Below are 27,805 nucleotides of genomic sequence, written 5' to 3'. Positions count from 1 at the left end.
TATTATTATTACACATGACATGCCAAAAGGCTCTTGAGCGTGCGGCCAGAATGGCGTACATGGCTGCATATACAGCTCTTGTAACGCCCGCGAAAACAAGCTGACACTGAAGTCTAAGCTAGCGACATGAGATGCATGAATCAATAAATGTAATTTTAAAACGAAGCTCATGACTCGAAAAGAAGCTTACTTTGACGCTCATGCCGAACTGCAAGTGAGCGAACAATTATTAAAAACACATGTGCCACGCGTCTTGACTAATTGCAGTGACTGATTTGTTTATTTTGAGCTCTGTGGCTGCGGCTCGAGGGAGAAAACCGAACTTGGAAAGGACTACTCTAGCGCTTTGGTATCGTGTCACAATGGAAGATGCCTGTAGTGGCTGCAAAGCAGCCATTACTCTTCTTTAGCAAATTAATATAATTCACATAAGAAAGGTGTTTGGCAAAAAGAGGAAATTTCTCCAGTACTATTCACAGTTTGCTTACTGGAAGTATTAGGAGGCATAAAATTGGAGCAGGTAGAGTTAGGATTTTGTGGAAAATGCCTAAGTAACCTACAATTACGTGATGGCATTGCTTTGCATAGTAACTGAAAGGACGAAATACAAACAATGAATAATGGCCTAGAAAGGACAACCAGAAAGGTTGCCTAAAAATAATGTTCACAAGTAATATTCAACACCCTCGGGAAGGAACAGCAGTTCGTAATATCGAATTAGTGAATTTGGAGGGCAAATATTTGTAATTTATTTATTTATTTACAGACATACTGCGGACCGTGGTTAGGTCCAAGCAGGTAGGTCACTATGCATGCGAAGAGGTAAGCAGATAAAATTATATAAAGGAAAGCAATTTATAGCATAAACGTACTAACAACACAGAGTTTGCAATGTAATAAAATCATGATACAAAGAACCTTGAGATGTAAGGTAAAAAAAAGCACAACTTCGCTGAGATCATTCGCCAGCCTACACGCGTATCGCGAACTGCTAGTTCCATTTTAGTCTTAGCATTTGTATACCTCGCGCATTTTCTGGTTGCACTCTATCGGTTGAACAAGACCTTTCTGATTATAATCTCGTGAGCATTTCAGTACCCATTCACAAACACAGCGCTCCAAAATAACAGCAAATACGGACATAGAAAGACTACACATGCACCGATGAGGCCCACATAATACATCACTTAGAAACATCTATCGAATTGGATAGGAAGGTTGCCGCTGCCCTTTGGAATGAGTTTAAAGAAGTATGCGATTATTACCTACACATATGTGGGCCCATCAAAAGAAAAAAAAAGGTAATAAAGTAACTCCCTGATGAATGGACCGATTATCCATTTCAAATTAAACGACTAAAAAAGACACGTCTGCAACTAATTTGAACCTTGAACTTAAAAATGCCCTGGCAAAAGCGCTACGCAGATCTAAAGATTTCTACTTCAAAACTGCTCTGCCAAACTTCTTAAAAACTGAACCGAGCCAAGTTTGGGGATACATCAGTGATATAAAACAATCCGTTTCTGAAGTAGTAGTTGATAAAATAATCAGTGATCAAAAGGCCATTGCTCATTTTTTCAACAACTGCTTCCGTAATGTCTTTTCTGTCTCAGAGCCACCCACGCTGAGCCCCGCTTGCTCGCATCCGTCTAAGGCGAATTTCATAACTTATAACGGGGTATATCAATTTCCCCTTGACCTGACGATATACCATACTCGTTCCTTCAAAGATATGCTGAACCACTTGCCAAGTTTCTCGTCATTATTTTTCGCACGTATTTGCAGCCAGGGAAAGTACCGGGTGACTGGAAGACAGCACGAGTAATACCCATTTTTTAGCAAAGCGACCGCCTGGTATTAAAAACCTATCATCCCATTTCATCAAATTCATCGTGTAGCAAACTTATGAAACATGTTATCGCCACTCATATTCATGACATTTTAGAACATAATTCAGTACTAGCTAACTGCCAACACGGCTTCCGGAAAGGATGTTCTACTGTGACGCAACTTTCTACTGTGACACAATCTGCATGTTGTCCAGTCCTTTGCTTCAGTCCTGAACAATAACGGCTAAATTGACGCAGTATTGTTAGACTTTATCAAGGATTTTGATGTAGTTCCCCATTATAGGCTAGTAACCAAATTGCAACGGATTGGTCTCCTACAGATCTTTATTTAACAGATATGTGACTATCTTACTAACCGACAGCAATATGTCGCTCTTGGCGGGTATGAGGCGGGCCCGTCACGTACGGTGTGCCCCAGTGAAGCGTCCTAGGGCCATTACTCGTTTTTTATATATTATTGATATTTCGGATGAAGTGACCACCGGTGTTCACATCCGGCTGTATGCTGATGATTGCATATTATTTCGGGAAATCTCTAACAGTCAGCACCAAAACGACCTCAGTACTACCATTGGCAATATTGTAAATTGGCGCAATTGTTGGGGCATGGTGCTAAATCAGGAGAAAAGCATCCCATAAAATATACTTATAAACCAAGGTCTGCTGAACTGGGGAAAGTAACCGCTGTAAAATACCTAGGCGTGACAATAGCAAGTGACCTACTGGAATACACATATTGACAATATTTGTAGAGTAGATTTTAAAAAACTGTGTTTCCTCAGACATCAACTCCGAAATTCTTCATCTGATGTAAAACTTCTCAGCTATCTTTCTTTAATCAGGCCTAAGCTAGAATATGCGTGCATAGTCTTATATCCGTACACTAGATCAAATATAAAAAAGCTCGAAAAAGTGCAAAGAAAAGCTGCGAGATCTGGGTTTTCTAAATTTTTGAAATCAGATTCGCCTTCGGAATTAAAAGCAAATTCACGATATACCACGCCTTGAAGATCGGAAAAAAAAACATTCGTTTAGAATATATTTTTTTATTACTAACAAATAAACTAGGACTTGACCCGTCACAATATTTCATTCTTTACCAGCCACAGGTGGTCGAAATTTCTGCCGTCCTCCACTACAGCGTCTCTAATAGCCTTAGTCGGTTTGGGACGTTAAAACCCACAAACGAAACCAAACCAAACCAAACAAGCCACAAACACTCGATAATACCATATAGAATAATTTCCGCCTCATTTCGCTCGAACTAACTTGTATAAAGTTTTTTTTCTTCACACCATCGCCGAGTGGAACTGTTCGCCCAGGTCTAACTACTACGCCACGAACTAGCTGCTCGTGTTCTTGAATTTGTGGCGTGCGTTTTGGCACGTTCTGAAAAGCAAGGTTTATTGAGCTGCTGGCTCCTCGCTTTACGTTTATATATATATATATATATATATATATGAAGGAAAGAAGCCAACAGTCGGCGAGGCCAAGGAAAGCGTTGGGAATGGTACTTTAGGTCTTTTTTTTCTTTAATGTTTGCTTAGATAATCACAGAAATTAGTAATGTAATCTGTTTAGGGGAAAGATAATTAAACACAAAGTAGAAGAAAAAACAACGTGCTGATGGTCGGAACCGAACCCACGACCTCCGAATAATATTATTCGGAGGTCGTGGGTTCGGTTCCCACCATCGGCACGTTGTTTTTTCTTCTACTTTGTGTTATACTTATCTTTCCCCTAAATAGATTACATTACTAATTTCTGTGATTATCTAAGCAAACATTAAAGAAAAAAAAGACCTAAAGTACAATCCACAACACTTTCCTTGGCCTCGCCGACTGTTGGCTTCTTTCCTTCATGTATTATAACGAGCACCTTCATTTCCCTATATATATATATATATATATATACATATATATATATATTGTGAAAGAAGGCTAGGTTGAGACGGAAAGGTCGTGACGGCAAGGCCAGCGATGCCTTGTCTAAGTTTTAATCCGATGACAAAAACCCAGGTGCGTGCCGCAGCCGGCGCCACGGGACGATGATGATGGTATATACAAATGAAGGAGGACGATCATAGCATGAAGAAATTAAAGAACATCCACGGAAGGCTCACACAATCTGCCCTAGGGGTCGGAAGCCGCCAGCCTGGCCGCTCCTAACTGAGCGATGCATCGCGGCGCACAAACGGTTTCAGGCGAGACACATGAACAATTTCAGTTCCACGGTGGCGTCGATCAGCTGGGAGATCAACAGGCGTCACTTTGTAGTTCACTGGGGAAGTTTGGCTTATGACCTCATAAGGACCTACGTAGCGGTGGTGAAATTTGTCACTAAGGCCAGGGGTGCGCAGTGGTGTATAAAGCAGTACTTCGTCGCCAGGACGAAAAGAGACCACTCGATGTGTAAAATCATAGCGAGTCTTGCGGTCGTCCTGGCACGCTGCCATGTTGAGGCGGGCAAGATGACGGCATCTGGCCACACGAGATAAAAAATGGGTAGGTACTGATGTGGAGTAGTCGGGCGTAGAGAAGAAGGAAGCGTCGAGAATTGTAGTGGGAGGACGGCCATAAGAAAAATGGAGAATAACCAGTAGTCCGCTGTACTGCTCTGTTGTAGGCGAATGTGACGAATGGTAGAATAGGATCCCAATTTCGATGATCTGGTGTGATGTACATGGATATCATGTCTGACGAGGTGCGATAAAATCGCTCAGTCAGACCGGTAGTCTGGGGATGGTAGCTTGAGGTTGTCTTATGAAGGGTGGATGACGCGTGAAGAACTTCGGCAACGACTTTTGATAAGAAGGCGGTACCCCGGTCACTTAGGAGCACTCGAGGAGCGCCATGACGCAATACAATTGATCGCAAAAAGAAATTTGCTACTTCTTGAGCGGAACCGGTCGGTACAGGTGTTGTCTCAGCGTAGCGTGTAAGGTGGTCGACAGCTGTTATAACCCAATGGTTACCCCCATCGGAGAGAGGTAGGGGACCATATAAGTCGATGCCGACTACGCCGAATGGCGTGGCGGGACAGGGAACAGGTTGTAGAAGGCCAGCGGGCGAAGACGTCGGCCATTTGCGACGTTGGCACAGAGGGCAGGATGCGACGTATTTGGCAACGCAAGAAGATAGGCCAGACCAAAAGAATCCTTTTCTCACGCGGTCGTAGGTTTTGTCAAAACCAAGGTGACCTGCAGTAGCGTCATCGTGGAGAGCCGCCAGTATACGTGGGCGAAGCACACGCGGCACGACTGGGATCCAGCGAGTTCCATCAGGGCAATACACGTAACGGAGTAGGATGCCATCTTCGAGCTTGAAATTGCGAAGCTGTCGGCGAAGCCTAGCATTGGGCGGGTCCGAAGCGCCGATAAGGCGGTCGATAATAGGACGGCAGTAGGCATCGGCTAATTGCTGTGAGCGGAGAGCATGCTTGTTCTCAGAATCGTCAAAACAAACGGTTGTGATATACGTCGGGCAAAGAGATGGTCGGCTCTGGTCAGAGGTGGAAATGCATTGGGAAGAAAAACAGCACGTTGATTCCGAAAGGGGACAGCGAGAGAGAGCGTCGGCGTCTTGGTGTTGGCGCCAAGATTTATAAGTGACGTTGAAATGATATTCTTGCAGGCGTAGAATCCTGCGGCCAAGTCGGCCTGTCAAATTTTTGAGTGAAGACAACCAACAAAGAGCATGGTGGTCGGTCACAACTGTGAAGTGCCGACCGTATAGGTAAGGGCGAAATTTTTGGACAACTCAGACGACGGCAAGGCACTCCTTTTCGGTAATGCTGTAGTTTTTCTCAGCTGGAGTCAGAGTCCGACTGGCAAAGGCAATCACTTTCTCACGCGATGTTGCATCACGCTGCAAAAGTACAGCGCCAAGACCGTGACCACTGGCATCAGTGTGCAGGATAGTTGGAGCGCTGTCACTGAAGTGGCCAAGAACAGGATCTGATGTGAAGGCGTGCTTTAGGTCATTAAAAGCAGTTTCGTACTGTTCAGTCCACACGAAAGGGCTGCGTGCTTTAAGTCGCTCATGAAGTGGTGCAGCAATAGTTGCAAAATGCCTTATAAAACGCCGGAAATAAGACGCGAGGCCGGGGAAACTGCTCAAATCTGTAGTCCGTTGTGGACTAGCAAAGTTCAAGACCGCGATTATTTTTTCAGGATCTGGGCGAATGCCGTCATGGCTGACCAGATGTCCCAATATTGTAATTTCCTTCTGTGCAATGTGGCACATCTTGGTGTTGAGCTGAAGGCCGAAGCGAGACAGGTGAGGACTTCATTCAGGCGCGTGAGATGGTCATTTAAGGTTTCCGAAAAGATAACAATGTCGTCCAAGTAACACAAACAGGTTCTCCATTTTAGGCCACGAAGCACAGTATCGATCATTCTTTCAAATGTCGCTGGTGCGTTACAAAGTCCGAAAGGCATAACATTAAATTCGTAAAGGCCATCGAGTGTTGCGAAAGTGGTTTTTTCTTCGTCGTCCTCGTGCATAGGTATTTGCTACTAACCTGAGCGGAGGTCCAAGGTCGACAAATATTCGGAGCCTTGGAGATAGTCTAGGGCCTCATCAATTCTTGGCATTGGGTATACATATTTGCGGGTAATTTTGTTGAGTGCCCGGTAATCAACACAAAAGCGTACCGAGTCGTCCTTTTTTTAACTAACACTACTGGGGAGGACCATGGGCTTGTCGAGGGACGAATAATATTGCGATGGAGCATGTCATTTACATTTTCTTCAATTACTTTTCGTTCAGAGAGGGAAACCCGATAAGGCCGTCGGCGAACGATAGAGCTACCTTCAGTAATGATGCGATGGTGCGCAACACTAGTCCGTCCCAGTGGTGAGGAAGTGGCATCAAAAATGGCTTGGTGGTGTCGAAGCAATGTCAGCAGTTCTTGGCGTTGGTTCGGTGTGAGTTTAGGATTAATAGTCTTTGCGAGAACAGAAAGAGAGACGTCTGACGAAACACTTTACTGAGGCGGAGGGTCGGTGAGCACAATCAGGGAAAAAGGTTGAACATCCACCATGCAATGCAGAGAAGTTCCTTTTGGGGAGCACGAGGGATTCACGTGAAGTGTTAGTGGCCCCTACTGTCGCTGAGCCGTTGTGGAACCGGACAAGACTTGACGGGAAGGCGATGCCGCGTGAAAGGTGACTATATGATGGTGCTATGAGTACGTCCCCGTAAGTGATGTGGTCAAAAGCAACAGTAAGCAGTTTTTCGCACTGAGGAGGCAAAACAGTATCAGCGGCGGCAACGAGGGGATGATGTCGTTCAGAAAAGTCAGATGAAAAATCGCTATCTGTCATATGGATAACACGGTCACCACAAGAAATTAACGCTGAAGCGGTTGACAATAAATCCCATCCAAAAATCATCAGGTGCGCACAAGGTGAGAGCACAGCAAACTGCACATGATGGCGGATTCCGTCGATAAAATCTCGCACGGTGCACTTCGCTGAAGGGCGCAAAGGGACGTCATTGGCTCCACGGAGTTCAGGCCCATCATATGGTGTTGTCACTTTTCGGAAACGGTAGCACAAATCAGCGTGAATGACAGAAATTGCAGCCCTGTATCAATCAAAGCTTCGACCGGTAAACCTTCAGCGAGAACAGCAATCACATTATACGGGCGATCAGGAGGACTTTTAGTAAGTTCGCAGAGTGCTGTTTGACCTCCGGAAACTGCAATACTTAGTTTTCCGGATGGCGGACAGGGAGAACGGTTGCGGGGCGGAGAGGGGAAACTGAGTGGCGGTATGGAAATGTGGACCGCCGTCGGGATACATGGTTCCCACGAGGCTCAGAGGAAGATGCTGGAGGTGGGGAGGATCGTCGAGGTGGGCTTGGAATAGACAGGTGTTGATAATATGAGGTTGAAGGCATGTCAGTTTCGAAGGTGTCGTAACCACGGCGCTCGTTCTGAAGGCGGCGACGACAGAAGCGGGATATATGTCCTCTAATACCACAATAATAGCAGACTGGTCGGGAGGGACGTCAAGGTGCATAATAGGGTGGTGTAGGTTGAGCCATCGCCATTGCATTGACGTGATTGTAAGTTGGTGCCGGTCGGGGTGGGGGAACCAAAGAAGGGGGTGATGCAGCGACGTGCGCGTAGGTCTGCGCTGGACGGTTTGCAGAAGGTTCGGATGTCATAGGGTGGCTGATAGTTGATAACTCTTCTCTAATCATGTTGCGGAGAACGGCGTCATTAGAAGGTACGGAAGAATGATCGCACCGATGCCGACAAAAAGGATTGAGGGCTTGGAGCTCCTGGCGGATGATTGCTCGAATCATTGCCCGCTGATCAAAGTCAGCAGAGGTCGAACCAGTTGCGAAGCCGGGCTGTAATCGAGAGGACTGCAGCTGGTCGGGGTGTTGACAGATCGTTATAATTGAATCAACACTTGAAGGATTCCGGGGAACTAAGGTATGATAACCCATAGAATTGATCCCTTTTAAGACGTGGTGCACACGTTCAGGTTCTGTCATGGTGGGACTAATGCGCCGAAAAAAGTGCAAGAACAGCCTCTATATAAGACGCATATGATTTGTCGGGACCTTGAAGGCGGGAAGCGAGCTTGTTTCTCGCGATCTCAGTCCGAACTGCCGGGTCGGCGAAGTATTGACGGAACTTCTGTTTGAAAGTGGTCCAGTTAGTAGTGTGGGGTTCGCGATTAATGAACCAGTTTCTAGTGACCTCAATGAGATAGAACGAAACGTTGAGGAATTTTAAAGCATCATCCCACCGGTTATAGGCACTGCAGTGTTGATATGTGTCGAGCCTGTCATCGCCGTCTTCGTCGCGACGACCAGCGAACAGTGGCGGGTCACGTTGACGTGGGGGCAGAGTCGGAGGTGTCGGTGCAGCCGAGGTAGACGGTCCGGCCGGGTCGGGATTGCTCTTGGTGGACATGATTATGGTGGAAGTTGCCAAACGGCGACCGGAACGTAGCTCCAGTGAGAGACAGGCTCTAAGGCAGCAAGGGGATCGAATTCGATCTCCACCACTTGTGAAAGAAGGCTAGGTTGAAACGGCAAGGTCGTGACGGCAAGGCCAGCGATGCCTTGTCTAGCGTTTTAATCCGATGACAAAAACCCAGGCGCGTGCCGGAGCCGGCGCCACTGGACGATGATGATGGTATGTACAAATGAAAGAGGAAGATCATGGCATGAACAAATTAAAGAACATCCACGGAAGGCTCACAATATATACGCTAACATTCCGGGAATTACAACTATGAAGGCAATCGCTAGGTCGTACATGTGGTGGCCGAAAATGGACGAAAAGATTGTCGAATTTTTTAGGCACTGCACGCCATGCCAGGAAACAGGCAGAGTAAATCAATGACGCCGAAGAATTTGTGGACGAAACCTGTACGACCGTAGGGTAGAATCCACGTAGGTTTCGCATGCTCGATCCAGGTCAGGTTTTTTTCATTGCGGTGGTAGACGCCCTGCAGAACAGGGTGGAAATCGAGGTAATACCGCCTCTCCAGTCGTGTACTGCAATATAGAAGTTGCTAAAATTGTTTGAAGCATATGGACTACCCGAATTGGTCGTATCTGATATTGGCACGTCGTTTGCAAGCAGAGAAACGCAGTCTTTCCTGGACCTAAACGGTATACGCTACACGTATGCAGTTCCGTACCACCAGACAAGAAACGGAAGGGCGTAGCGTATAGTACGTGAACTGAAGTGTGCATTACGGAAGCCGAAACAGGGCATCATGTTAAGCAAGGTTGCTCGTTTTCTGTCCAAACAGCACTCTACGCAGCACTTCAAGATCGGGAAATCGATAGCCGAAGTCATGCTCGGCCGAAAATTCAGGACCGCCCTATCAAGCCTTCATCCGGATGAGAGAGACGTAAGATGCTTACTGCAGCCGCCCCAACGAGATTTCCAATCAGGTGACTCTGCGTACACTCAGAACATTCCTGCCAGGGTCTCAGAGGTTGTCGGCTCGCGTTGTGCGATGGATAGGGCACGTCATGTACGAGCTGCAGACTGCAGACGGAGCAGTGCACCGACGTCAGAGGAACTACGTTCGTAGAGCATGCCGTTCGGAGCCCTGTGTCACAGACCCGAGATCGACCCTTCGTTCGCTTCTCCGGCCACGTCAAGACATGTCCAGGGACCTCCTCAGTCCGAGACGTCGCAGCCGCTTTGGCGTTCCACTCACCAACGTCATCTAGTGCGACGGTACGGCATCGATGACTAAAGGGGAAGGGATCTTACAAATTGATAATCACACGCTGTGTCGTCGGTCTGCTTCAAGAGAGCATGCGCAAGTTTTTATGCCGGTGTTTGCTATCATCAGGTGTGCCAATACCAGCCGTCGCAGTAGCTAATTAAGCAGCAGTATTCTTCCAATAAAACACTTTTTGATTATGTACAGTTCGACACAGCGTTCGTTCATAACAAGCAATCACCACCTGTCGTATCGCAGGACAATCTGAAGAGGTGCTGCCATTCGCCATACCCTTTTAAGCCCAAACGTCTGACTCTTGGCATACTCGTTGATTTTTCAAAAGCATTCGATCGCATTAATCACAAAATAATGTTGGCTAAACTCGAACGCTACGGTTTCCACGGACAGTTTCTTCATATATTACAGTCCTGTTTAAGTCCTGGACCACAATGAGTAAAAATAAACTTGACTTATCAGATGTCAAGCACGTGGTTTCTGGCGTTTCGCAAGGCAGTATCTTGGAACCATTGATGTTTCTTCCCCTAAATGACATTGTCTGTAAAGTAATCTACCAACTTTTGTCATTTGCGCTGACGACACCACTTTATTTTTCAGAGCTGCCCAATTAGTACATCTTGAGAAACGAGCCTCAAACTGCCTACAATGTTCTCGTAATAATCTTTTAAACATAAACACTGTGCCCAATTAGTAGATCTTGAGAAAAAACCCTTAAAATGCCTACAATGGTCTCATAATATTCTTTTAAATATACCCACTGTGCCCATTTAGTAGATCTAGAGAAACAAGCTTCAAAATGCCTACAAGGGTCTCAAAATAATCGTTTAAACATAAACACTGAAAAAACGAAAGCTATGCTGTTCTTGCCTCGAAACAAGTTGACGAATATACCACCACTCTATTTAAAAATCGGTGCATCACGCATCCAAACGGTCTCGGCGTAAAAAGCTTAGGCGTTATTTTTAACGCAAATTTGAGTTGGAATGATCATGTTGATATGGTGCTGAACCTTGTGTCGATTGAATTATTTCATGTCGATGCGTATTAAGGTAATATTGTATAATGCCTTGTTTTCTTCTGTTAAGTATTGTTTTGAGTATGCTGTACTACGTCTTTTACTAATATTAACCGTTTATACCTCCTTCAAAAGAAAGCCGTTTCGTAATGTTCTGAATGCTCCCAGACATGGATACACTGAACCAATTTTCAATCAACTTCGGATTATCCGGTTGCCACAATTATTCGAAATTTTACTCTTGCGGCGGTACGAAACAGGGGGTCACAGTAACAACAGTCTGATGATAAAGCTGTCAGGATTGCAACGCAAACGGTCAATATACGCTACACGAACGACACCCAAATGGCTTGTACCCAATATCCGAACAAATTATAGTTACCAAATGCTGAGCTATACTCTCCCGCATCAACTAAATAAATAGACTGAACTAAAGTATAGATATTGAAAAATCGGTTGTTTTATGTTTGTTCTTGTTTCTAAAAGTGATATTATGCTATGTACCACTGCAATGCCTCTGTAGGGTGTGTCGGTCTCATCAGGCCTTTCCACTGGCTTTTTGCCAGCGCTCCCAACATCCTCAAGATGTTAAATAAACATTATTCTTATTCTTATTTGCCAGCACACGATCTAGATTCTATCTCACATTCCACATCCTTCTTTGTGACGAAATACATTGGTTGTGAATTGATATAACAACATTAGACAGTCATTTGCACAAACTTGACCTTTCGTAACAAAAAAAAAATACGTCTATCACTGAATAAACACACATTAGTCGCAAGCACTCAAACACATATTAGTTTTATAACGAAGTCTCTGAAGTGGCTGGGGAACTGTTCCTGGCATTGTAGATGATGAGGCTGTGTTTGCGGTGAACATTCAGTTGATTCAGCACTCTAAAATAGACGGCGCGAGGCTACTGTTGTGTCAGCGGTGACATTTGCGGGACATATAGCTCTACCTACGCATTTAATCCCTTTGACAACAATATATGGAGGGCATTATGGCTTTAATCAAAAGTGGTGGTGACAGATAAAAGCAGGTGCAGGTGGAATGTCACGCTACATTTCGCGACTATATATAGTGCCTGTAGCATAATTTACGCGTGGATCGCGTACCCTAAGACAGCATGGATCCTTTGGAGGCTTGCCATGCAGCGCTTCAGGAGGAAAACGTTCAGACTCAAGTGGTAAAAGACTCAAAAGAGTACGCAATATCTCACGGTAAGCGCTGCTGAATCGAAATTTCGCTTCTGTACACTCGTGGATAAGGGTGGCGAGTAGCAACGACAGTACTTAGGTAGGTGCGTCTGTCTGTTCAGACATTTATACCAGCAGCTGATTCGGATCGATGAGAAACCTTCCCCGTGAACTACAAAACTCTTTAACTCCATAGCGGCATAAAAAAACCTTAGCGGTTACTGCAGAAACTGCAATAACATAATACAAAAGTATTAGCGATGTCGCGATGCTGTTGACTCCTAATCGACGGCTATTTGCTTCTAGCTGTTAAACTCCGACTGCCCCTCTTCGACCTCCGATATTGCCCCTTGACGATGTCTAATTTGTTGAAGTCAGACGTCGGTGTATTGAGGCGTTTAGGGAACCTTAATGCAGCCTTCTGATTGGCTGGCGATGCTACGTCATCAAACCATTTTTTCTCTCTGTTAGCGACGTCATGTGTTTACCACACAACCCATGACTTATGATCATGACCCTGTTTCAGTGATGTCATTGCACTACTGGCGCCTGAATTCGGGAGTAGCATATGTTGAAGCTTTTAGTCATTTTTATATCTTTCCAACTTACTGGAGCTCTTGTCATGTCCCTCAACGCCCTATGGCGTCCTTACTGAAAACCATGCTCATGAACCCGCCGCAGAGTAGCGCTGAGCTCACTCGGCTGGGAATCGGAAAAACGAAGGTCGCAACGGAGTACTGAGCAACGTTTGCACAAAGGCGGTACGAACTTGATCCGATCTTGCAGAGCGGAAAACGATGTTTGCCCTATCCCGGCAAGCTCGCCAACTGTGACAGAATTAAAGACCCAGGATCATTTTACCCGTGCTCGGAGGCACTCGCCTGTATGTCACCGGCGCCACTGGACGCGGTTTTGCCGCGGATGCTGCGAAGACGGGGCTGTGGATCTAGTGTGGATGCCTGGAGGACCGCTCCAGAAGCTTGCTTCCTGGGCATGGCCACAAAGAACCAAAACCATGCAGTAGCATAGAAACCGCTCCTAAGCTATTTTAGTTTCTCTTCTCCCCGCACTTCTTACTTCTCTTTCTGTCCCCACGCCGTCGCTATGCACTTTGCTACAACTATGTAGTATTCAGGCAATGACAGCATCTATATTAAACCGTGAACAAAACGAAAGTACATCGGCAGGTGTGCGGAAGGCACACTCCTGTAGAAACAAAGCATCTACTCGATGCGAACGTGCGAGGTGATCTACCTCCCGTTGCATGTCGGGATGTGAAAAAACTTGGACATTAAATGAAGTAAACCGAAAAGCCATTGTAAAAAAAGGTAGAACAAACAAAACAGAGAAACAATGAACAATGCAAAATTCAAAAGTCTTATGGCGAAGTTCGGCAGGCAAAGTCTGTGGGCTAGACCCTACGTCAGCGTTGAGGGCGTACTCGGAGATTCTATGTTGCCTGCTCAATCCCCCGGTGACAGCTCTGTAGAAGGCAGGCAGGTAACGATGCATCAATGACTGTGGTCCGCGAAAATGTCCGCGCCGCGAACGCGTCTGTGCACACAAAATTTCGAGAACACTGTAGAAAATGCAGTTGAGAAATGGAAAAAGCATTGCTGCAGCACAGAGCACATCGAGTACCCTTCGTACAACCCAACCAGCGTTCACTTGACATTCTCATATGTCAACCTCCTTTGGGTGCTTTCTTCCTTTACATGCCGGTTTTCATCGTCATGATTTTTTTGTTTTTGTTTTTTTAAGTTGTCACTTTTTTAATCTCAGGGGCACGCTCTTGTTAGGTTTAAAATGAAGCGTCCTGTTCTTTCTATTCTTCTGTTTGCCCATATTTCTTAAAGCCTTCCTCGCTTTTCTGGCTTGCATTTTGTAATCCAATCGTTTTATGTTGTTTCGGGCATTGCTTTCTGCAGTGAAGGATTTCCCAGGTGCTGTGATCTGTTCTTTGCTTGATAGTGGATCTAGTGCTCATGCGCCAGACATTGTTCTTCACGCATTTAGCATCCACGTGTTGCTGTGAATTGTGTTTTTCATGTTAAGGGGGCGTGGATGGATAGAATTAAATTCATTGCAAACAAAATACAAAAAACGTTTTCCAGGGTGATCCCATACTAGTCCAAGAGTCCACGGGCTTGTGCTTAACATAGAGCCCGATCTACCAGCCATTTCTGGCCTGTGGGCTGAAAAGTCCGTAAAGCAGCCTCCCAGGAAGAATAAGTGGGATGGGGGACGTCTCTCTTTGTAAAACATCGATGCTTCGGCAGCCTCTTGAAGTTGAAAGTTGCATTTCTTCTTCTGTGTTCTCTATCATCGTCTCATTCTGCCACACGTTTCGTCAAGTGCGTCATTAGGACCACATTTCCACAAAATTTGTATTTTATGGCAACAAAACATGGTGTCAACACCACGGTGTAAGATATATTGCTAAAACGCAAGTATTCCGGCAGTGCAATAATCTAGGCGTAGCAAGAATAAGGTCTCCAATTTTTTACTTTAGTTCACAATTCGAAAGCTCTATCTGGTCAGAGTTTGTGGCCACACTTTCAGCTTAACCATGCATGAAGACATCACAATAATGACGTCACGAAAGGACTTACTTCCGACGACAGACTTTTCGGACATTACTGGCGGCAACATAAATACGCTAATAAGGTTTTCGTCCTAAGTAAGCAGTTTTGATTACTGTTATATGAGATTAGATGCATTTTTCTTCCTTTATTGCGCAAGCTTGCCTAGAGGCGTATTACAAAAACTCATGTAAATATTTTCCATACGGAACCGGAGAAAGCTCTTGCTCTAATCGTTGTCGATGAGCCATTTGGAGAAGTCCTCTTCCCTTGTTGCAGTTGTTCCCACTTCCTGAACAATCTGTGTCCTTGATGCCCTTATTCCTGCACAAGTCTACAGCAGGTGGCGAACATCCACTTCTGCTGCTGGTGTGGAACACTTCAGGCATGTGGTGGGTCCGATGTCTTCTTTAGATTCCCATCGGCATGTTACCGACGGGGTAAGGGCCGCCCCAGCTCTTATCTTTCTCCGGGAATCCTCCTCCAGTCTCCTTAAGTTATGAGGGAAGAGGGAAGTACACGAGGCAATGAGCGCACTTGTACCTTTCCTGATAGAAGATGCTAAGATGGGAACAGCGGAGCTGGCATCAAAAGGGAGCCTGGTGGGGGGTGCATTAGTGTTTGCAGCTTCGTGCGTTAGGTGGTCAACTTTTCTCTGAATTTGCTTTGTTTATATATATATATATATATATATATATATATATATTGTAAAAGAAATCTAGGTTGAGACGGCGAGGTCGTGACGGCAAGGACAGCGAAGCCTTGTCTAGCGTTTTTAGTCCGATCACGAACCCAGGCGCGGGCCGGAGCCGGCGCCGCGGGACGATGATGATGGTATGTACAAATGATAGACGCAGATCATGGCATGTACAAACGAAAGAAGGTCCACAGCTGGCTCACACAATCTGCCCGGGGGGTCGGAAGCGGCCAGCCTGGCCGCTCCTAATTAACCGATGTATCGCGGCGCACAAACGGTTTCAAGCCAGAAACATGAACAATTTCAGTTCCACAGTGGCGTCGATCGGCTGGGGGATCAACAGGCGTGACTTTGTAGTTAACTGGAGAAGTTTGGCTGATGATCTCGTAGGGACCAAGGTAGCGGTGGTGGAATTTGTCACTAAGGCCAGGGGTGCGCAGTGGTGTATAAAGCAGTACTTCGGCGCCGGGACGATAAGAGAACACGCGATGCGTAGAATCGTAGCGACTCTTGCGGTCTTCCTGGCACGCTGCTGTGTTGAGGCGGGCAAGATGACGGCATCTGGCCACACGAGATAAGAACTAGGTAGGTACTGATGTGGAGTAGTCGGGCGTAGAGAAGAAGGAAGCGTCGAGAATTGTAGTGGGAGGACGGCCATAAACGGGGAAAAATGGAGAATAACCGGTAGTCCGCTGTACTGCTGTGTTATAGGCTGAAGAGACGAATGGTAGAATAGTGTTCCAATTTCGATGATCCGGTGTGATGTACATGGAGATCATATCCGATAAGGTGCTGTGAAATCGCTCAGTCAGTCCGTTAGTCTGGGGATGGTAGCTTGAGGTTGTCTTATGAAGGGTGGATGACGCGTGAAGAACTTCGGCAACGACTGCCGATAAGAAGGCTGTCCCGCGGTCACTAAGGAGCACCCGAGGAGCGCCATGACGCAATACAATTGATCGCAAAAAGAAATTTGCTCTTCTTGAGCGGACCCGGTCGGTACAGGTGCTGTTTCAGCGTAGCGTGTAAGGTGGTCGACGGAGAGAGGTAGGGGACCATATAAGTCGATGCCGACTACGTCGAATGGCGTGGCGGGACAGGGAACAGGTTGTAGAAGGCCAGCGTGCGAAGACGTCGGCCGTTTGCGAAGTTGGCACAGAGGGCAGGATGCGACGTTTTTGGCAACGCAGGAAGATAGGCCAGGCCAAAAGAATCGTTTTTTCACGCGGTCGTAGGTTTTGTCAACACCAAGGTGACCTGCAGTAGCGTCATCGTGGAGAGCCGCCAGTATACGTGGGCGAAGCACACGCGGCACGACTGGCATCCAGCGAATTCCATTAGGGCAATACACGAAGCGGAGTAGGGTGCCATCTTCGAGCTTAAAATTGCGAAGTTGTTGGGGAAGCCGAACATTGGGTGGGTCCGAAGCGCCAATAAGGCGGTCGATGATGGGTCGGCAGTAGGCGTCGGCTAATTGCTGTGAGCGGAGAGCGTGTTTGTTTTCAGTCATCAAATGAAACTGTTGTGATATACATCTGGGAAAGAGATGGTCGGCTGTGGTCAAAGGTGGAAATGCATTGGGAAAAAAAACAGCAAGCCGATTCCGAAAGTGGACAGCGAGAGAGAGCGTCGGCGTCTTGGTGTTGGCGACCCGATTTGTAAGTGACGTTGAAATGATATTCTTGCAGGCGTAGAATCCTGAGGCCAAGTCGGCGTGTCAAATTTTTGAGTGAAGACAACCAACAAAGAGCATGGTGGTCGGTCACAACTGTGAAGTGCCGACCGTATAGGTAAGGGCGAAATTTTTGGACAACTCAGACGACGGCAAGACACTCCTTTTCGGTAATGCTGTAGTTTTTCTCAGCTGGAGTCATAGTCCGACTGGCAAAGGCAATCACTTTCTCACGCGAAGTTGCATCGCGCTGCAGGAGTACAGCTCCAAGACCGAGACCACTGGCATCAGTGTGCAGGATGGTTGGAGCGCTATCACTGAAGTGGCCAAGAACAGGGTCTGATCTGAGGGCGTGCTTCAGATTATTAAAAGCGGCTTCGCACTGTTCAGCCCACACGAAAGGGCTGCGTGTTTTAAGTAGTTCATGAAGTGGAGCAGCAATACTTGCAAAATGCCTCATAAAACGCCGGAAATAAGACGCCAGGCCGGGAAAAGTGCGCAATTCTCTAATCCGTTGTGGACAAGCAAAGTTCATGACCGCGATGATTTTTTCAGGGTCTGGACGAATGCCGTCATGGCTGACTAGGTGTCCCAATATTTTAATTTCCTTCTGTGCGAAGTGGCATTTCTTGGTGTTGAGCTGAAGGCCCGCTGAAGCGAGACACGTGAGGACCTCATTCAGGCGCGTGAGATGATCGCTAAAAGTTGACGAAAAGATGACAATGCCATCCAAGTAACATAAACAGGTTCTCCATTTTAGGCCACAAAGCACAATATCGATCATTCTTTCAAATGTCGCTGGTGCGTTACAAAGTCCGAAAGGCATAACATTAAATTCGTAAAGGCCATCGGGACTTGAGAAAGCGGTTTTTTCTTTATCGTCCTCGTGCATAGGTACTTGCCAATAACCTGAGCGGAGGTCCAAAGTCGAGAAATATTCGGCGTCTTGGAGAGAGTCAATAGCGTCATCAATTCTTGGCATTGAGTATACATATTTGCGGGTAATTTTGGTGAGTGCCCGGTAATCAACACAAAAGCGTACCGAGCCGTCCTTTTTTTTAACTAACACTACTGGGGAGGACCATGGGCTTGTCGAGGGACGAATAATATTGCGATGGAGCATGTCATTTACATTTTCTTCAATAACTTTTCGTTCAGAGAGGGAAACCCGATAACGCCGTCGGCGAACGATAGAGTTACCTTCAGTAATGATGCGATGGTGCGCAACACTAGTCCGTCCCAGTGGTAGAGAAGTGGCATCAAAATGGCTTGTTGGTGTCGAAGCAATGTCAGCAGTTCTTGGCGTTGGTTCGGCGTGAGGTTAGGATTAATAGTCTTTGTGAGAACAGAAAGAGAGACGTCTGGCGAAACACGGCGCTGAGGCAGAGGGGCGGTGAGCACCATCAAGGACAAAGGTTGAACATCCATCATGAAGGGGAGAGAAGTTCCTTTTGGGAGCACGAGGGATTCACGTGAAGTGTTAGTGACCGCTACTGCCGCTGAGCCATTGCAGAACCTCACAAGACTAGACGGGAAGGCGATACCGCGTGCAAGATGATGATAAGAGGGTGCGATGAGTACGTAACCGTCAGTGATGTGGTCAGAAACAATGGTAAGCAGTTTTTTCGCACTGAGGAGGCAAAACAGTATCAGCGGCGGCAACGAGGGGATGATGTCGTTCAGAAACTTCAGATGAAAAATCGCTATCTGTCATATGGATAACACGGTCGCCACAAGAAATTAACGCCGAAGCTGTTGACAAAAAATCCCAGCCTAAAATCATCAGATGCGCACATGGTGAGAGTAGAGCAAACTGCACATGATGGCGGACGCCGTCAATAACAATTCGTACGGTGCACTTTGCTAAAGGGCGCAAAGGGACGTCATTGGCTCCATGGAGTTCAGGCTCATCATACGGCGTCGTCACTTTTCGCAAATTGTAGCACAAATCAGCGTGAATGACAGAAATTGCAGCCCTGTATCAATCAAAGCTTCGACCGGTAAACCTTCAGCGAGAACAGCAATCACATTATACGGGCGACCAGGAGGACTTTTAGTAAGTTCGCAGAGTGCAGTTTGACCTCCGGAAACTGCAACACTTAGTTTTCCGGATGGCGGACAGGGAGAACGGTTGCGGGGCGGAGAGGGGAAACTGAGCGGCAGTATGGGGATGTGGAGTGGCGTCGGGATACATGGTTCCCACGAGGCTCAGAGGAAGATGCTGGAGGTGGGGAGGATCGTCCAGGTGAGCTTGGAATAGACAGGCGTTGATAATATGAGGTTGAATGCGTGTCAGTTTCGAAGGTGTAACCACGGCGCTCGTTCTGGAGGCGGCGACGACAGACGCGGGATACTTGTTCTCTAATGCCACAGTAACAGCAATTTGGTCGGGAGGGGCGCCAAGGTGCGTAATAGGGTGGTGCAGGTTGAGCCGTCGCTATTGCATTGACGTGATTGTAGGTTGGTGCCGTCGAGTCGGGGGACCTAAAGGAGGGGGTATGCTGCGACGTGGGCGTAAGTCGGTACTGAGCGGGGTGCCGGAAGGCCAGATGTCATAGGTTCGGTGATTGTTGCCAGCTCTTCTTTGATGATGCTGCGGAGACCGACGTCATTAGATGTTGCGGAAAAGTGATCGCACCCGTGTCGACAGACAGGCTTGAGGGCCTGGAGCTCCTCGCGGATGATGCCTCGAATAAGTGCCCGCAGGTCGAGATCAGCATAGGTCGGGCCAGTAGCGTTGCCGGGCTGCATTCGGGAGGACTGCAGCTGGTCGATGCGTTGGCACGTCGTAATAATGGAATAAATAGTTGAAGAATTCTGAGCAACTAGGACGTTACACGCCGTAGAATTGACTCCTTTCAAGACGCGGTGTACTCGTTCAGGTTCCGCCATGGTGGTACTAATACGCCGGCAGAGTGCAAGTATGACCTCTATGTAAGATGCATATGACTCATCAGGACCTTGAAGGCGTGAAGCGAGCTTGGTCTTCGCGATCTCAGTTCGAACTGCCGGGTCGGCGAAGTACTGTCGGAACTGCTGTTTGAAGGTGGTACAGTTAGTTGTGTGGGGCTCGCGGTTGATGAACCAAGTCCTGGCGACCTCAATAAGGTAGAAAGAGATGTTGAGAAATTTCACAGCATCGTCCCACCGGTTGTAGGCGCTGCAGCGTTCATAGGTGTCAAGCCAGTCATCGACGTCTTCATCGCGACGACCAGCGAACAGCGGCGGGTCACGCTGTCGTGTGGGCACAGTCGGAGGGGGTGGTGCAGCCGAGGTAGAGGGTCCGGCCTGTTCGTGGGTACTGTCGGTAGACATAGCAATGGTGGCAGTTGCGAAACGGCGACCGGAACGTAGCTCCAGCGAGAGGCAGGGCCCAAGGCAGCAAGGGGATCAAATTTCACCTCCACCACTTGTAAAAGAAAGCTAGGTCGAGACGGCGAGGTCGTGACGGCAAGGACAGCGAAGCCTTGTCTAGCGTTTTTAATTCGATCACGAACCCAGGAGCGCGCCGGAGCCGGCGCCGCGGGACGACGATGATGGCACAAATGAAAGAAGATCATGGCATGTACAAATGAAAGAAAGTCCACAGAAGGCTCACAATATATACATATATACATATATATACTGTGAGACTTCTGTGGACCTTCTTTCATTTGTACATGCCATGATCTTCTTCTTTCATTTGTACCATCATCATCGTCCCTGGCGTCTTATTTCCGGCGTTTTATGAGGCATTTTGCAAGTATTGCTGCTCCACTTCATGAACTACTTAAAACACGCAGCCCTTTCGTGTGGACTGAACAGTGCGAAGCCGCTTTTATTAATCTGAAGCACGCCCTCACATCAGACCCTGTTCTTGGCCACTTCAGTGATAGCGCTCCAACCATCCTGCACACTGATGCCAGTGGTCTCGGTCTTGGAGCTGTACTCCTGCAGCGCGATGCAACTTCGCGTGAGAAAGTGATTGCCTTCGCCAGTCGGACTATGACTCCAGCTGAGAAAAACTACACCATTACCGAGCAAGAGTGCCTTGCCGTCGTCTGGGCTGTCCAAAAATTTCGCCCTTACCTATATCGTCGGCATTTCACAGTTGTGACCGATCACCATGCTCTTTGCTGGTTGTCTTCGCTCAAACATTTGACAGACCGACTTGTCCGTTGGATTCTACGCCTGCAAGAATACAATTTCGACGTCACTTATAAATCGGGTCGCCAACACCAAGACGCCGACGCTCTTTCTCGCTGTAAACTTTCCGAATCGGCTTGCTGTTTTTCTTCCCAATGCATTTCCACCTATGACCACAGCCGACCATCTCTTTCCCCCAGCTATATCACAACAGTTTCATTTGACAACTCTGAGAACAAACACGCTCTCCGCTCACAGCAATTAGCCGATGCCTTTTGCCGACCCATCATCGACCGCCTTATTGGCTCTTTGGACCCACCCAAAGCTCGGCTTCGCCGACAACTTCGCAATTTTAAGCTCGAAGATGGCATCCTATTCCGCTTCGTATATTGCCCTGACGGAACTCGCTGGATCCCAGTCGTGCCGCGTGTACTTCGCCCACGTATACTGGCGGCTCTCCACGATGATGCTACTGCAGGTCACCTTGGTGTTGACAAAACCTACGACCGCGTGAAAAAACGATTCTTTTGGCCTGGCCTATCTTCCTGCGTTGTCAAATACGTCGCCCTTCTGTGCCAAAGTCGCAAACGGCCGACGTCTTCGCCCGCTGGCCTTCTGCAACCTGTTCCCTGTCCCGCCACACCATTTGACGTAGTCGGCATCGACTTATATGGTCCCCTACCTCTATCCGATAGGGGTAACCATTGGGTTATAACAGCTGTCGACCACCTCACACGCTACGCTGAGATAACACCTGCACCGACCGGGTCCGCTCAAGAAGTAGCAAATTTCTTTATGTGATCAATTGTATTGCGTCATGGCGCTCCTCGGGTGCTCCTAAGTGACCGCGGTACGGCCTTCTTATCGGCAGTCGTTGCCGAAGTTCTTCACGCGTCATGCACCCTTCATAAGACAACCTCAAGCTACCATTCCCAGACTAACGGGCTGACTGAGCGATTTCACCGCACCTTATCGGATATGATCTCCATGTACATCACACCGGATCATCGAAATTGGGACACTATTCTACCAGTCGTCACTTACAGCAGACTACCGGTTATTCTCCATTTTTTATCGTTTATGGCCGTCCTCCCACTACAATTCTCGACGCTTCCTTCTTCTCTACGCCCGACTACTCCACATCAGTACCTACCCAGTTCTTATCTCGTGTGGCCAGATGCCGTCATCTTGCCCACCTATACACAGCAGCGTGCCAGGAAGACCGCAAGAATCGCTACGATTCTACGCATCGCGTGGTCTCTTATCGTCCCGGTGCCGAAGTACTGATTTATACACCACTGCGCACCCCTGGCCTTAGTGACAAATTCCACCACAGCTACCTTGCTCCCTACGAGATCATCAGCTAAACTTCTCCAGTTAACTACAAAGTCACGCCTGTTCATCCCCCAGCCGATCGACGCCACCGTGGAACTGAAATTGTTCATGTTTCTCGCTTGAAACCGTTTGTGCGCCGCAGTACATCGGTTAATTAGGAGCGGCCAGGCTGGCCGCTTCCGACCCCCCGGGCAGATAGTGTGAGCCTTCTGCGGACCTTCTTTCATTTGTACATGCCATGATCTTCTTTTTTCATTTGTATATACCATCATCATCGTCCCGCGGCGCCGGCTCCGGCGCGCGCCTGGGTTCGTGATCGGATTAAAACGCTAAACAATGCTTCGCTGTCCTTGCCGTCACGATCTCGCCGTCTCGACCTAGCCTTCATTTACAATATATATATATATATATATATATATATATATATATATATATATATATATATATATATATATATATATATATATATATATATATATATATATATTGACATATATGCCTTGCATCGCTGGACGTTGAAGACGACAACGATCAGTAACAGTGATACAGAAGAAGACAAAGTGGTAGCAACGTTTGGTGCTAGAAGGTCGACGCTGCGGTGCTTCTGTGTTTTGTGTGCTGTATCTTCTTGGACTAACCTTGCCATGTATCAATATATATATATATATATATATATATTTATATATATATAGTATAAGTAAATAGACGTACTTGGTTGCTAAAGGTTACATACAAGTGAAAAATTGCTTCATACTGTTTCCAAGTTTATTTGTAGTCGACGTTTCGGCAGGAGAAAGGCAGGGCTCCTGCCGAAACGTCGACTACAAATAAACTTGGAAACAGTATGAAGCAATTTTTCACTTGTATATATATATATATATATATATATATATATATATATATATATATATATATATATATATATATATATATATAGGAGTAATGAGGGTACTCGTTATAATACATGAAAGAAGCCAACAGTCGGCGAAGCCAAGGAAAGCATTGGGGATACTACTTTGTCTTTTTTTTATTTTTTATTCAATAATCACATAAATTAGTACTGTAATCTGTCTAGGGGAAGATAAACACGAAGTAGAAGGAGAAACAACGTGCCGATAGTGGGGACCGAACCCACGACTTCCGAATATCGCGTCCGGTGCTCCTCCAACTGAGCTACATCGGCCGCAGGTGAACACTCTCAAGGTTCGTATACAGACAACATTAATACCCAAGGAAGTAGCAGGTGGGACAGCGGCCGGTTAAGATCTATCCTCTCTCCCTGAAACTTCGCAGCCGCACATTACTACCTCCTGTGATGCCTGAGGACTTTAACCACCAAGCCGTACAAGTTGGCTCGGCCATCATCTGTCCCGGCTCCCTCCACCAGCGAGACCCCGCTATCTTCAGCGGCACTGACAACCATGACGTCGAGGACTGGCTCACATTCTATGAGCGAGTGAGCGCTTACAACAAATACGACGCGGAAACGAAGTTAATAAACATGACTTTCTATCTCACCGGCGTAGCAAATATATGGTTTCAAAACCGTGAAGCGGGCATTTCATCATAATCCGCGTTTAAAGCCAGCTTCTCTCAAGTTTTCGGCCGTCCGGCTGTGAGGAAACTCCGCGCTAAACAGCTCTTGCGTGCGTGGCCTCAGCAGGTTGGCGAGAATTTCACGAGTTATATCGAGGACGTCGTCGACTTGTGCAAGCGCGTGAACGCGCAGATGTCAGAGGCTGACAAGATCAAGCACATTCTGCAAGGCATCGATGACGACGCCTTTCAGATGCTGTCAGCTCGAGATATCCACACCCTCGCGGAAGTGGTCACACTGTGTCAAAGTTATGATGAACAGCGCGAACAAAGGGCCATAACTCCAGCAAAAACCATGCACTCGCTTGCTGGCCTGACAGATTGCAGACGAACATTCTGTGTTCCTGTGCCACAATTCTGTGCCACAAATCAATAGCTTTATTCGAGAAGAGTTTGCTCGGCAGCTCTCCCGTATGTCCTGCCATCAAGAACCTTCTTCACACCTAGCTCCCAGTTTGCGCCAAATTATTCAAGAACAGGTAGCTGAATCTCTTCCTCCCGCCCCTCAATCCATGCCTGCCGCAGCGCCGTTGCCATATGCGGCTGTTGCTGCCCGACCACCACCTACATATGCTCCGCCACCACCTGCCTACGTTCAGCCGCCTCCTGGGTCTGCGCGAGAACCTGAGCAGTTTATTCAACCGGCTCCAAGACCACGCAATCCCTGGTGCACGACAGATAAGCGGCCAATTTCTTAAACTTGAGGGCTTGCTGGACATATTTCTCTTTACTGCCGCAACCGTCACCCAGTATCGGCACCACCTATCATGGTTCTGGTTAATGTTCTCCGACGCCTCAGTATTCCGCGCCTACTGAGCCTCCAGCCAGCCGTCACTTCTTCCAAGACCGCTCAGTCATGTCCGACCACCGTTCACCGTCGCCGCGACGCCGCTCTATCTCTCCGCTGCGACGTTGACAGAACGCTTCACGCGAGGAAAACTAGAGGCCGCAGCTCCTGAGGCAAGAACTGCGACCCCGTCGAACTTCCCAATTCCTCATCTTTCGCCGCCAAACCTAACTGAAGTTTTCGTCGAGGCGGTTGCTGTCATGGCTCTAATTGACACCGATGCTGCGATTTCGGTTATGGACGCAAAACTATATAGCACTTTAAAGAAAATGAAGACGTCAATTGCGCGACTTTCGTTGCGAACGGCCAGCACTCAACATATCAAGCCTTTAACAGCGTGCACCGCTCGAGTAGTTATCCAGAACTGCCTTTATACGATTGAGCTCGCCGTGCTGCCAAGTTGGTCACACGCTGTAATTTTATGCTGGGATTTCCTGTCGCGTCGTGCTGCTCATATAGATTGTGCTCGAGTAGTAGGGGGGTTCTCGACTGTGCCCGATGCCTTACCAGACGCTGATGCATCAAATTCCTGTGCTAAAGCCCTGGCCGCCGAAGATATCGACCTTCCTCCCTGCCCCTTCGTGCTTGTTCGTGTCGCTTGTGCCTCTGTTAGCGTTGACACCGTTCTCTTCACACCAGCCCATACTTTCCTGCGCCGCAAGTGCCTTCCATTGCCCTACGCAGTGCTCGCTATTTCCGCTGGCCTTTCCATGTTATGGGTCTCTAACCCATTTATCTCCCCTACTGCTTTGCGCCATGGTGAATGCCTTGAAAGTATCCAGCCGATCCCATCTCTTCTGATCCCCGAGGAACCTGACGATGCGCCGCACTCTGCCGTGACTGCGCTCAGCTCCCCTTCACCTGCACCCGCTCCCCCCTCTACAAACTTGTTCCTCCGTTCCATCGACGCCGAGCTTCCTCCAGAGCAGCGCACTCAGCTTTTGAACCTACTACATCACCTTCGCTCCTCCTCTGACTCTCATCTAAGTGCTTTGGGTCAAACTTCTACAGTCACTCATCGCATCGACACCGGAACCCACGCACCACTGCGACAGCGCCCCTATCGTGTCTCTGCAACCGCACGCCAAGCTATTGAACAGCAAGTCGACCTAATGATCCAGAATGGCGTGATTCAGCCCTTAAGCAGCCCTTGGGAGTCACCTGTTGTCCTCGTAAAAAAAGAGAGATGGTTCTATCCGCTTCTGTGTCTATTATCGCCGCCTTAAAAAGATTACGCGAAAGGACGTCTACCCTCTCCCACGGATCGCCGATGCTCTCTATTGTTTGCAAGGCACCGAGCTCTTTTCTTTCCTAGATTTACGTTCCGGGTGCTGGCAAGTTCCTTTGGAATCTGCTGATCGCCCCAAAACTGTCTTTGTAACTCCCGAGGGATTGTACGAATTTACAATTAGGCCGTTTGCCCTCTGCAATGCTCCGGCAACGTTTGAGCGGATGATGGCCACCCTTTTGCGTGGCCTAAAGTGGAAGACGTGCCTCTGCTATCTCGACGGCATTGTCGTCTTTTCTCTTGACTTTGACACACACCTCTATCGTCTGAATCACGTTTTGACCGACCTATCTGATGCCGGACTGCAGCTGAATTTGAAAAAATGTCCTTTTCCCGCCCGCCAGCTTGCCATTCTCAGCCACGTTGTTTCCAAACAAAGTGGATCTCCAAACCCTGTCAAACTTTGTGCCGTAGCAGCCTTTCCCAAACCGACTACCATCAAAGCTCTACGTAGCTTCCTTGAGCTGTGCTCTTACTTTCGCCGCTTTATTAGAAATTTCGCTTCCATTGCTGCTTCCTTGACAGAACTTCTGTCGGGCAGTTCCTACCTTCCGTCGGGGTCGCCAGCGTGCGACGATGCCTTCAGCTATTTAGGCCACATCCTCACGGCACCGCCTGTCCTACGTCACTTCGACCCCACAGAGCCTACTCAGGTCCACATAGACGCCAGTGGTATTGTCTCGGCACTGTGCTCCCTTGCAAAAATAGATATTGAATTTCTGTTACTCACGTAATGTGGTTTTTATGAGTCATCAACCACTCAAAGGAGATTCAAGATTAGATGTGTTTTAACATCAGATCCGCAACAGACTTTCCTTTGAGATCACACAAGAAGTTTTGTGCTTGGAAAACGCAACAGTATTTTTGGGTAGGAGCTAATGTGGAAATACATTGACTTTCTCAAATGAGGAAAAGTATACATGACTAAGTGAATATATATTCTTTCCTTACACACCATGCCGAAGCCGGCTTCGGTTCGCTCACACCCGAGTGGCGCAAGTGCGGGAGCTGTGGGTTCATCAATAAGTGTAGGCACCAAAAAAACTGAAAGCAGCCTCCAAGAAAAGGCGTTCCGACGCCCAACGCGCGATGAAGAGGACAGAACGCATCAGCTGCCGAACGCGGACGCTGAGAGTGGTCTTTCTGTGGGACTCACTAAGACTAAGGAGCAGCACGCAAGCGACCAAATGGACACCGAAGATGAAAGTGAGAACGTCGGCGACTACTGCGACTGGAAATTAATCAAGAAGCGGAAACCTCAAAGGAAAGTGAAGCCTGAACAGCTTCGTCTTGAACGGGTAAGTCGACCTCTCTTTCCACTCTCAATCAGGCCACTCAAACGAGTACATGTGCATGATATACCTAAACAAGC

The 27,805-nt window shown here is 47.5% G+C and overlaps 1 protein-coding gene across 1 annotated transcript in view; it reads left to right on the top strand.

Moving 5' to 3' along the window:
- The first annotated feature begins 12,224 nt into the window (after positions 1–12,224).
- Positions 12,225–27,805, top strand: part of LOC146200123 (glutathione synthetase-like) — a 132,763-nt gene continuing 117,182 nt past the window's right edge. Inside the window, exon 1 of the mRNA XM_084592875.1 lies at positions 12,225–12,318. Coding sequence (XP_084449001.1) covers positions 12,225–12,318 — 94 coding nt within the window. The remainder of the gene's footprint in view (positions 12,319–27,805) is intronic.

This window comes from Amblyomma maculatum, chromosome 2 (assembly GCF_055883805.1).
Source record: "Amblyomma maculatum isolate TAMU_Amacu chromosome 2, ASM5588380v1, whole genome shotgun sequence".
Lineage (NCBI taxonomy): Eukaryota > Metazoa > Arthropoda > Arachnida > Ixodida > Ixodidae > Amblyomma > Amblyomma maculatum.
This window is presented reverse-complemented; position numbering and strand designations above follow the sequence as displayed.